The following is a 12,707-nucleotide window of genomic DNA, read 5'->3' on the forward strand; positions in this document are numbered from 1 at the left end:
GGCCTGGACTTTTGAGAAGTAGATGCCAAACAAGAGAGGGCCCAGAACCGAGCCCTGTGGGACTCCACTCATGACTGATCGACAGTCTGATGTGGAATCAGCAACTTTCACTCTGTGGGTCTTGTGTGTGAGCCAATTTGCAACCCACCTAGTGATGTAAGGATTGATGCCTAGTTTGGTGAGTTTATCAGTGATACCCGAGTGGGGAATGGTATCAAAGGCCTTGGCCAGGTCGAGATAGGCCGCATGGCACTGGCTTACCCTCATCCACAGCCTTGGTGACTGCCTCGAAGAAGTCAACCAGGTTCAGCAGGCAGGTTCTCCTCTTGACAAAGTCAAACTGTGTGGGTTCAAGAGTTTGGAGATTGCCTACATATTTGTTAAGCAGGTCCATGATGATGCGCTCCATAGCTTTGCATACCAGGCTTGTCAGGTTAATGGGGCGATAGTTCCCAGGGTCTGTAGTTGCTCCCCCTTTATGGACCAGGATGACTGTAGCAGTGCGTCATTCATTAGGGACATAGCCTGAGGTAAGGCTGTGATTGAAGAGGGCACACAGATGTGGTGCCAGTTCATTTTGTAACTCATGTAGGGATGCAGCCAGGGATATTATATTATCAGGTCCCATGGATGCTGTATTCTTGGCTTTGGACAATGCAGCTTTTACCTGTGCCGCAGAAATGGTGGGTGCCAGGCTTTCATCTGGCATTGTGATAGTGCCCTGGGGGGGTAAAGTTGGCACTGAATCTGTTGGCCAATATGTTGGCTATATCTGTTGGCTCAGTATAGGAGGTGCCATTGTGCAATAACTCAGAGCAAATCTGGGTATTGCCTTTGAGGTTTTTGATATAGCTATAGAAGGCTTTGTGGTTGTTTTTGGTGTCAGCCACAATTCTGCCTTCATAGCTGGGTGTAGAGGATTTGATAAGGGATCTCAGCTTTTTGTTGAGACTGATAAGGGAGGTTTTCCCATCCTGTGATTTCATTTTTTTTCTGCAGCAGTTTCTTCCTTCTGTTGTAGAGTTTATTGATGGCTGAGGACCACCAGATTGGCTTCCTTTTTCTGGAGGAGAGCATCTTAGTTCTATTTGGTACGGCAAGGTCCATGAATTTGTGTACTTGCTCATACAATGCATTGGTGCATGATTTGGCAGTCATGCAACTATTTTCCATTGGCATGGGTGCCGAGAAGTTAGCCACCTCTGCTTTTAGGAGCCCAAAGTCAGCTTTAGAGAAGTTTTTCAGGGTGGTCACCTTAGCGGGGGTGTAGGTGAGATGGAGATTTCCATGGTGATCAGTTTGTGGTCAGATTTAACCCAGAAGAAACTGACTGTAGGTGTGGAGCAACGGTCTCCCATGTTGGTGATAACCAGGTCGAGGATATTGCTTCCTCTAGTTGGGGGGGGGGGGGGTCAGAATGAGCTGGTCCAGGGCATTGGAACTGATAAATTCCAGAAAGCATTGGGCCTGTACATTGGTACTTGAATAGTTTTAACCAGTTGATGGAAGGGTAGTTGAAGTCACCCAGTATGAGAGTATTGGTTTGGACCTTGATAGATTCCAGGGTGCTTAGGAAATTGGCGTGTGAGTCTAGGGACATGTTTGGGGTTCTGTGGCAGGCTATGACTTGTATTGCCATCTTACCCAGTGTTAGTTTTACCTGAAGTATCTCGGATGCATTATGCTGGGCTACCAGTCTAGAGGTGTGCATATCCCCTGGATTGGGCAGTGGAAATGTTGTCAGAGCTCTGAATTTGGGGGTCATGGATTATCTAGGATTGTCTTCCTGAGATTTCACATAGCCAACTGTAATGATGAGTTTGGTAATGATGTAGGTAAGGCAGCAGGGTCAGGAATGTGTCTGCTGCAAATGTCATGACTGAAATTTTGCTCATTTAAAAGTGAACTAAGGCAGACCATTCTGGATCCCTGTTTCTGGGTGGAGTTTCTCTTTGTGGTATAAGCACAGATGAGTTGGCTGTTGGACCTCTTGGTGGACATTGTCATCACTGTCCATTTGACTCACCCAGGTATGCAGGTGTGTCTTTGGATAGTGAAGTGCTGATGGCTGCAAGATGGATCTTCTGCTGGTGAGACCATGGTTATATGCTGGAGTGATTAGATTGTACAATCTAAGTGTGAGTTTACCCATCCTTTACCCGATGCAGTCACAGTCTTCATTATCAAATGCTTTGATGGTAGCTTGGGGAATCCACCTGGCCTTCTCCTCAGGGTAGTTAAAATGGAGTCTTCATGAGAAGAGTTTCATTTAAACTTGTTTAAGCTAAGGAAAGTGTTCCTCACCTTTCATGCCCTGGAAAGGTAGTTGTGACATGAGTCTGTCCTGCTGTGGTTAGAAAACAGGTGGTTGTGAGGTATGGCCCTCTCCTATAGTTCCTATGTGGATATGTGGTACAGATTTGGCTGTAGATCAAAGGCCCAGGGCATCACACTGGTAGTTTGTTCACAAAGCAAGGGAATTAAATTTGATGGTAGACTCTGTCAGTCCCACCCTCCAGCCTTGTTGAACTGAGGAGAAGGCAGACCTGTGTGGTGAGGATCTTTGAGGAAGGAGGCATCCCTTACATTGGCCTGTTTGGCATACAGAAGAGTATGGTACTCATCTCTCTTTGATTCAGAAGGTCAAGGGAGAGTTGATGCATTTTTTTGCCTCCCATGTAGGGAATGTACATATGTACTTTCTCTCAGAGAAGAGAGGCGCAAGCTAATTTCTGACCTAGCAGGGTGTTTAGTGCAATGGCACTTAGAGTCTAGTACAAGCAACAGAATTCTTTGATAGTGTCTCTGGGCAAAAGAAATACTTTTGTGACATCTCTGTTAGGGAGATACAAAGGAGGTTCCCTTGGTTTGCTCTAGTTTGGTACCGTTTTCAGTATAAAATCCTGCCATTTGTTCTCTCTTCTGCACCCACAGTGCTTGCTATGGAGCTACCCTCTGCAACAGTAGTCTTGTTGAACAAGAAATTGTGTGTGGTCCTTTATCATGCACCTTATTTGCAATAATATTTATTATTGATTGGAATTCATTGTTTCAGTTGAAGATGCATTTATATGTTGTGGATCACAGTGGTCTTGATCATTTAAAGCTAGTAAAAACTAAGTACAAACATAGTGTAAATCCGTTTAGTTAGAACACTGTAATTGCATAAGCCAAGAAACAGACTTCTGGAATTCATGTGAACTTATTTTCTCACAGTATGGTCTACCTTCATATCATATCAATATACGGTACTGCATTTATTGTATTAGCAGAGGCTTCTGTATTAAATGTCTTGGCATACACATTTTGTGATCCCTGCTCTGTGTGTGTGTGTGTGTGTGTGTGTGTGTGTGTGTGTGTGTGTGTGTTTGTACACGAGCAAAAGTCACATCACCAAAAGATGTCATGCAAGTAATCGTGATATGCAAGTTATCATTACCCAACATGAATTTTTTAAGGTTTCATTTGAAAGACACGAACTCTGGGTCTACAGTTGCTACAGAACATCTGAATGAAAATGTCATGGAGTAGGTGGTGTCCTACGCTATATTGTTTGTATTTGCTTAATGTTTTTAATGTATACGAATAATTCAACATTCATATGTTAATATGCCTTTGAGAATCTTTGAATTTGCTGTTTTTAGTTTCATTAATAGGCTGTCTGCTGAACAGCTTCTGTATGTTCTGATTTATTTGTGTACCTTTTTTCTAGCATTTATTATATTTGTAAAACCTAATGGAAGATTACTTCATCAGGTACAGTTCTTAAAAATAATGTTCTTATCATAAAATTCCATCTGTGTTGTCCATCTTCATTTCCATTAACCTGTGGTTACAGTTCTGATCCAACTGGCCGCTTTCTTTCCAGCTTGAGACTCCTTACGGTTCTGATCCTCTAATCCGATCGGCCACTTTCTTTCCAGCTCAAGACTCCTGACTTGAGCTCCTCCTCCCTACCCTCAATGCCCCACTCCCCAGAATATCTCAGATCGAATTTGCCAAAAAGAAGCATAACAGCTAACAAACATTATAATACTCTAAAATAGCACATAGGTCAAATATGTCTCTATATAACAAAGAAAGAGAACATCAGGAGCTCAACCGATGGAATAGATTCCTTATAAATTCTACCAGGCTTCCCAAAGACTTGGATAGGGGAAGGGGGGGTGGGAGGGTTAATGGAAATGAAGACTGACAACACAGATGGAATGTTATGGTAAGAACATAACTTCTTTATCTGATGTTGTCCACTTCATTACATTAACCTGTGGGACAGAGTCCCCAGCTACTATAATCCAGGATAGCCATCAAGGAAGGATATTCCAGAGTACAGCAGAACCAAAGGCAGTTCTGCTCCTGGATATGATGTCCAGTTTGTAATGTGTAACAAAAGTGTGGGGGTTTGACCAAGTAGCAGCAGCACATATGTCTTCAATTGAAACTCTAGACCAAAAAGCCTGAGACATAGCCATCGAACTTGTAGAATGGGCCTTTATTCGTCCTGGTAAAGGAATACCTTTGAAAGGGTAGATGAAGGTGATGCAGTCTTTCAACCATCTTGCTAGCGTAACTTTGGTAACTGCTCTACCTCTCTTTGCGTTCAAAAAAGAGACAAATAACTGATCAGACTTCCTGAAGGGCTTAGTTCCATGTATATAACAACAAAGCTGTCTATATGCAGCAAGTAAATGCAAAGTGTATTCCCCCTTATTTTGATAATGAGGGCAAAAGACTGTATGGTTGATGGACTGATTAATGTTAATCTCCTTAGCCACCTTGGGTAAAAAGGAAAGATTCGTACTCAGGGTCATTCTGTCCTTGTGGAAAATCAAATATGGAAGTTTTGCCAGAAGGACTTGGAGTTCAGACACTCTTCTGTTCGAAGTAATAGCTACTAAAAAGAGTCTTCCAGGAGAGAAATTTCAAATCCACCATAGCTGAGGGTTTGAAAGGGGGATGGACCAAAGCTTGCAAAATCATAGTTAAATCCCACGGGAGAGTAGGATCTTTCACTGGTGGTCAGAGCAGGAAGGTGCTCTGAGAAAAGCTTTGCACAGTTTAGAAGAAGCAAGAGATAAGGAATTAAAACCCATATGAAAACTGGATACAGCAACAGTTGAACTTTGACAGTAGAGTAACTAGCTCCATCCTTGAAAAGAGAAGCCAAAAAGAGTAGCATGACTGCCACTGGGGCTGTAAAGGGATCTATCTGTTTTGTTCAGCCCAAGAAGAAAACCTCTTCCATTTGTTCTTGTAAATTTTATGTGTGAAGAACCTATGAAAGGAAATCAAAATTTCCTAAACATGGAAGAGAGCCTGAGAAATCTTGCCATCATCAGAAGTGGAGAAACCATGCAGTTAGTTTCAGGCCCTGAATGTCTGGATGTGGATGCCCCGATGGATGAGAGAGCAGATCTGGACTCTGATCCAGTGTCATGGGGGGGGGTCAGGTGACATCAAAGGAAGGTGAACCAGGTTTGTCGAGGCCAAAAAGGGACAATGAAGATTGCTTTGCTTTGCAACTTGAGAGCTTTCTGTAGGAACTTGGGAATCAGCGGTAGAGGAAGAAAGCCTTAGAGCAGACCGGAGGGCCAAGCATGAACAAAGACCATCCCTGGGGTGCTGTCTCTGTGGAGGGATCAAAGCAAAAGTGCCTGCTGCATTTGTTGTTGAAAGGGGACACACACAGATTGCAGCAAGTATGACCCCACTTCTGGTAGATTGTGTCTGCCATTGACTGATTCAGGGACCACTCGTGAGGCATCAGTAGCACTCAGCTGAGCCTGTCTGCTAATATATTGAACTTCCCTGGAATGTGCATTGCTACCAGAAAGCAGTTGGTAGAAATCGCCCACTGCCACACTCTCATTGCTTCTCGATATAGGGGATAAGACCTCGTCTCTCCCTGTTTGTTGATGTACTAAACCACTGACATATTGTCTGTTTGGATTGCTATAATCCCCCAAGGTAGAAAGCTGTCTAGTTCTTGCAATACTAGAAGAACTGCTCTAATCTCGAGTACATTGACATGCAACTTGGTCTTCTGGGGCCACCGTGTGCCTTGGAGTGTCCGGCCCAGACAATGCCCCCCCCAACTACGAGGCGTCTATGGTCAACTTAGCATTTGGAGAAGGAAGAACGAATGGGCATCCTTGAGTAACTTCTGTAGAGTTAAGCCACCAAACCAGAGACTCCTTGCACTCACGGGACAGACTGATGGGAAAATTCAAAGGATTTCTGAGAAGTGACCATTGAACTGCTAAGGTCCATTATAACATCCACATGTGAAAACGTGCCATGGGCAAAAGGGTATAGTGGCCGCCATTGAGCCTAATGCCCTAAGAACCAGAGAAGCCAGGGGTATGGGGATGGTCAAAATCTGGCTGATGTGAAATTTCAAGTTTGTTACCATGTCCATTGTGAGGTAAGCATAGGATGTCCTTGTGCCCAGGTAGGTCCTTATGAAAGCTATGGCCTGTACCAGGTTCAGCTGTGACTTCTGTATGTTAAACAGTTATCCCCAGGATTGGGGCCAACTTGAGAAAAATAATCCCTGGCCTGAAGGAGTAGATGCCTGGTTGGAGTGTTCAGAAGCTAGTCTTCCAGATATGGAGATATCTGATAACCTTGCAGCTGGAGATGAGCTGCAACTGCTGCTAGACATTTGGTGAACACCCTCTGGGCTGTGTTGAGACCAAACGGAAGTGACCTGAACTGGTAGTGACTGGCTCCTAGCCAGAAATGCAGAAGACTCCTAGAGCACTTGCCCATTTTGATAAGGTAGTATGCATCCTTGACGTCTACAGAGCACATCCAATCCCCCATTTTCAGGAAAGGTAAGATGGATTAAATAGTCACCACACTGAACTTTGGTATTTCACCGACTTGCTTAGAGTGGTCAGACCCAAGATAAGTTGCAAGTCCCTTGTTTTCTTGGGTACTAAAAAGAATCTGAACTAAGTGCCTGATTCAATTTTGATCGGGGGGGGGGGGGCTCTTGGATGACTCTCTTTGCAGCAACTTTTTTACTTCCTGGGCTGCATCCTCCCTTTGATTGGGTGGAACATCAGGAAGGCAAAGTTTTTATTTTAGAGTTTTGGAAAAGGGAATGAAGTATCCTCTGGATATGACCCTTTGCATCCATTTGTGATGGCCTCCTGTTTGAAAGGCTCTGCAAAATTGCACAGCCTCATCCAGGCATGGTGCTATACGAGAATGCCGGAACCGGCCGCTCATAAGATGCACTCTCCACAGCGTGAGAGATTAGCCTCATGGACCCATTCTCTAAAGAGTGTAGAGTGGCCAGCCTGGAGGAAAAGAACTCCTGTTCCTTGGTAGACATTGACCCTGGGACCAAGCTTAAAAGTTCCTTGACTAAGTCCCTTTGTAGCCTGGTAAAATGCGACAGATAGTTCAATGCACTAAGTGCAAAGGTAGATGAGGCATAGACTCTTTTGCCAAACCTGTCCAATGCCCAGGATTCTTTATTTGGGGTGTGGACAGAGCAGCTTTCCTGAGCCAGCCCCTTCTTGGTGGCTGCCGCCACAACCATGGCATTTACAGAGATTCCTTTGGTACAGAAATATTTATTAACAGGAGCACTCAAAATCTTGTCTGCACGTTTGGGAATAAGTTTCACTGTATTTGGGTCCTTTCACACCCTTGACAACACCAGCTGGATGCGCAGGTCAGCTGGGGGGACACCCAGGTAGTAGATGGTCCAGACCCAAAAGCTTCTCATAGTACTGATTCCTCTGCAGATTGACCACCCCTCTGGAGAAGGATTTCAAGAATGCCTTTGTAGGAGACCTCATTGGGTGGTGATTTGGGCGACCCATCACCTTCCTTAAAATCAGTGTCTGTAGTGAGTGATTCCATAGGGGAATCAGTATGCCTCCTTTTACACCATCTCTTCCAAGGCAGCTCCTTGGGGGGGGTGTTACTGGGAGGTGTCTGAGGAAGCCTGGAATCCCTTGAGGGAAGGGTGTGTAGGTTGTCCGGGACTGGCTGTCCACACGACAGCTTAGAGACCTCAGACAAAAAGTCCAGTAAGAGGAGGAGAAGGTCCATAGTGGTAAGTGGCAAGGGTCTCCTAGGAACAAAAAGAATCCTCTCCATAACCTCTAAAGCGGAAGGGCTCTGAACCACCTGGAGCTGTCCCTCTGGAGCAGACACCTCCTGGAGAGTTTGAGCCTCCTACTCCGGGGGTGGAGTTGGAGCTGAGTTGTCGAAGGCTGAGGCTCCAAAGGGAGGAGATGACTCTGAAAACTTCGAAGTCTAGGTCAGCCCCCTAGAACCGACCTCAAAGCTACAGCTCTGAGACACGCTGGGAACTGAAGCTGATGGAGCTGAGCAGGTCAGGGAGAAAGTTGTAGGCAAAGAGGAGATCTCTGTCTGCTCCGACACCTTAGCACTGGGACCCAACAAAACTGACAACTCTGAAACTAAAGGTCAGATTAGAGAAGGAGTTACAGGCTAGAATGGGGAAAGTCTAAAATGGATCCAGATGTGGACAGAGTGGACACAAGCCCCATCTGGAAATGTGTCTCAAGAAATTGCCTCATGAGCTTGCTGATGTCTATGGAGATCAGACTTTGAGAAGATCCAGAAAAAGTGGTGGATGAAGGTCTGGAGGATCTCGGAGGGGAATGAGATGGAGTCTTTCTTACATATACTGGCAGAGTTGACCTTCTCTTTGAAACTGTAGGAGCCGAAGCTGTGGGAGCACCATTCGGCCCCGGAGCAGCAGAGGATGATTGGGGCAGAGGAGAGGCAGTGGCAACCGAACTTGGAGCCGAACAAGTCTGTTCACTTCCCTAGGCGGCTTAGTGGAGGATCGCGTGGGAGATAATCTCCTGGACTCCCATGACTCCCTTGGCATTTTAGGAGGAGGTTGAGCCCCTGATGTAGAAGACATCCCCGTGGTGGATGAATGAGGGAGCAGACTTCTTAAAACTAGTTCGCTCCTCCTGTAAACCAGTGCCCAAGGATGGAAAGACCTACAAGGGGTTTCCAAATGGTTAGGCCCCAAGCAGTGCACACACTCTGTGGGCATCTGATATGGGAATCTTCCACCCACAGAAAGTGCACTTTTTAAAACTTAAAGGTTTTTGTCAGCCATAAGGGCAAGGAAGGAAGAGAAAGAACAGAAGAGAAGGAGATTTTTTTTCTTTTTTCTTTTGTTTTAGGAAAGACCTGACTGATAGAAACATGAAAACTAACTGGAGAGAAATGTCAGCGAATTAAGTAAAGCGAAAAGGGTAGGAAGAACAAGATAAAGCACTTATAATTTGTCTGAAGATAGAGAAGCTCAAGAGCGAGTACCTTGATGTGAACTCAGTGCTGCAAACGGGATCTGGGTATTCTGGGGGAGCAGGCCATTAGGTATAGGGAGGAGGAGCTCAAGTCAGGAGTCTTGAGCTGGAAAGAAAGTGACCTGTTGGTTCCAAGGATTGGAACCGTAACCCACAGGTTAATTAAATGAAGTGGACAACAGCAAATCTTATTATCTTAAATATTGTGATGCTGGTCTTGCTAAGCAGTTTTCTAGGAAATCACTCCTATAACAGAATAAAATTATAATGATAAAGAAGGCTGTGTTAGAAAAGAAAGTAGTACTGTGGAAAATGGTGCTGATGAAAATGGGCAATTTAAAATGTAGTTAAGGTTACACTCTAAATGTTTCATTTAATTTTTTTCCCACCCTTTTCAACTAGCCTCATGTTCCAGCAGTTCCAACATACAAGCCTTCCATGTCTGTTCCAGAGTGGCTTCAAGCAGTACAGAATTACATGAAGGCACTGCAGTATCCTTTTAATTTTCAGGTTTAAATGAACCTTTGGTCTGTTATTCTGTCCTTATGAATAGATCTGAATTTATTTTTTGTCTTTATTTTAGAGTTATCACTGTTTTGATTACGACAGAGTGTTTGCAATTTAAGTTGCTAAATTTCACCAGAAGAAACTTGAAAAAATGCTGAAGTCTTATCTTTTAACAAAAAGTGAAGTCATGCTCTCACTTGTACTGACACATTTCTAGTATTTGCGAAAGGAGAGAGATTTATTTGTATTTGTACTACTATTATCATTATTGTTAATATTACTATTAATGTGGTTACTGACTGTTGTCATTGCTTAAACATATTTTCCTTTTCTTGGGATTCTTTGTAAATAGTCTGTATGTTTTTTTTCTTCTTTTATTTAGTTTGTTCTTTAACATGTTTGCTTGTTACTATTTTTATGATTGCTGACATGTTCAGTTCCTTTGTCAGTTTTGTGTAAAAAAAATAAAATAAAAAGTCCTGCTGTCATTCTGATGGCACTGAGCAGTGCAGCTGCCCAAGGCAACAGTGACTTGGGCTCTAGATGACTGTCTGGTGACCAGGGGAAATGTGCAGCAGTAGGCCTACTAAACTCCCCTAAGTTTGGTAAATTGAGAGATGGGATGTGGTGTTGTAACATAGTTAGGAGGTTAGGAAGGGGGGCATATGTTCACAGGTCTTTACATCTGAGGCACTAACATTCAAGCCATTTAGTATCCACTGCAGCAAAACTCATCAACATCTTTCGGCTGTTCCCGTTAGGGTCACCACAGCGGATCATCTGTTTCCATTTCTTCCTGTCCTCTGCATCTTGCTCTGTCACACCACCCACCTGTGTGTCCTCTCTCACCACATCCATAAACCTTATCTTAGGCCTTCCTCTTTTCCTGTTACCTGGTAGCTTCATCCTTAGGATCTTTTTCCCAATATACTCAGCATGCCTCCTCAGCACATGTCCAAACCAACGTAACCTTGCCTCTCTGGCTTTGTCTCCAAACCTTCCAACCTGGGCTGACCCTCTAATATACTTATTCCTAATCCTGTCCACCCTCGTCACAACCAATGCAAAATCTCTGGATCCGAATAGCCTTTCTTAAGCTTACTGGGGTAACAAATAATCCAAAATGATACCGCAGATCCCAAAGTCAGCAGAGATTGAGATTCGAATGTATGCAAGTGCCTGTGCAGACATCTGCACGTGCACACACACATGCACACACATGCACATGTGCACGTGCACGCATGCACGCACAGAGTTCTCCTTTCTTGCAGTACCTTAAAGTTTAAAGAAAATGAAATTGCTTATAAAATATAAGAAATATCACTTTTCAAATATTCATTGGTTCATGTTAGGCTGTCAGTTTATTGGACCATACATAGCCTAACCAACGATCCCACCAGTTTACTAATGCATGAATTAATACCAGACCCAACTATGTTTCAGCCCCTTTCCATAAGGATTAGAGGGTGTACTTATGATTGCCCATACGGTTGACTGGTTTACACTTAAAAAATGGTCATGGAGCTTGTGACGCCAGTGCCCTGGCCCAGCAATCAAGGAGCCCCAATCCTCACCACTAGCACCAGAGGGGGCATCTCATATATGAGGAAAGGATAACAAATACACACAGTAAAGTGCAATTTCCCTTAAGAGCACACAGAGATCACAGTCAGTCTGGGGCTGATCGCACACTTGCTCTCCAGGTCTCCAATAAGACTCCCTACTGGCACAGCTATAGGGTCCAGATCTCAACCTAGCTGGCAAGCTAACCTCCAGTACCCTCTCTGTCCAACCAGTGCTTCGTGTCCCTGCCCAAGTAGCTGACACACACATACTTTGAGATAAGTATTTATTCAACTTCACAGACACTCCTGGGAAAGGCTGACACAGATTCTCCAGCTGTGCCCCTATACCCAAACTATACGGTAGTAATTACTGCCACCATCAGCTAATAATTATCATCTACTTAAAGGGTGTCCAATTCTTACTGTGCAATATTATTATCCAATAGTAAGTGTGACTAAACAGTCTTAAGGCTTATTTGGAGTGACATAGACAGTAAACGCTATAAATATGCAGTGTACTCTAGAGCTTAAATTATCTCTACATAAACCAGCCACAGTTGAAAAGGGTTTAAAAATATTTAATAATAAATGCTAAAAACACAAGACAATACTACTACACCACAGTGCTATTCAAGAGTTCAGAGATCACACAGAAACTTAAACCAGTACAGTAGGAAAGTTCTTATCTGAATACAGAAAAACACAGTCTAAGCTTTATAATTTGTGGCTACTTCTAGGAGGAAACACAGTTCTAACATACTACTTACATAAAGAGAGCATAAGGCAGTGCTGAGTTGGATAGTCAAGATCAAAATGCTTACAGTCTCTCTCTGAATGGTAGTTTTTAAAATCACTAACAAACATTTCTGCTGGGCCGTCTGAGATTACATCATTCTCATTTAGTTCCCATTACATCATTTCTTTGACACTTAGCCTGGAGTTCCCAGGCCAACAGGCTACATTATTTAGCAAGCTAAAACCAGCTCAGGAAGCTACAACAATAAAAGACATTTCATATGTACACTCTAGTAATTATTCCTAAAGTTAAAACAATAAAAAGAATGTGCTCAGCCAGCCTCTTCAGCACCACTGTCTAGATCAAAGGACAGATTTGAATTAATTTTAACTTCTAAAGAATTATTTGAAATGCTTGACTTAGTTTTCCTTACAGCAGATGGCAATGTTGCCACATTGTTGAAACAGCATTTATTTACATTTAAGACACAAGCCTGTATTTTATATTTATATTTGCAAATGCCAGAATTATATGTCAAATTCTGTTTGACTAGGCTGACAGCCTTCACCCATTTCTACTAGATCT

General features: G+C 43.5%; 1 protein-coding gene across 1 annotated transcript in view; it reads left to right on the forward strand.

Annotated features, from left to right (window-relative positions):
• VASH2 (vasohibin 2) overlaps positions 1–12,707 on the forward strand; it is a 1,568,646-nt gene that overhangs the window by 375,222 nt on the left and 1,180,717 nt on the right. The window contains exon 2 of the mRNA XM_044055500.1: positions 9,717–9,805. Coding sequence (XP_043911435.1) covers positions 9,717–9,805 — 89 coding nt within the window. The remainder of the gene's footprint in view (positions 1–9,716; positions 9,806–12,707) is intronic.

This window comes from Protopterus annectens, chromosome 1.part2 (genome assembly GCF_019279795.1).
Source record: "Protopterus annectens isolate FY-2018-M chromosome 1.part2, PAN1.0, whole genome shotgun sequence".
In the NCBI taxonomy this organism is placed as follows: Eukaryota; Metazoa; Chordata; order Ceratodontiformes; family Protopteridae; genus Protopterus; species Protopterus annectens.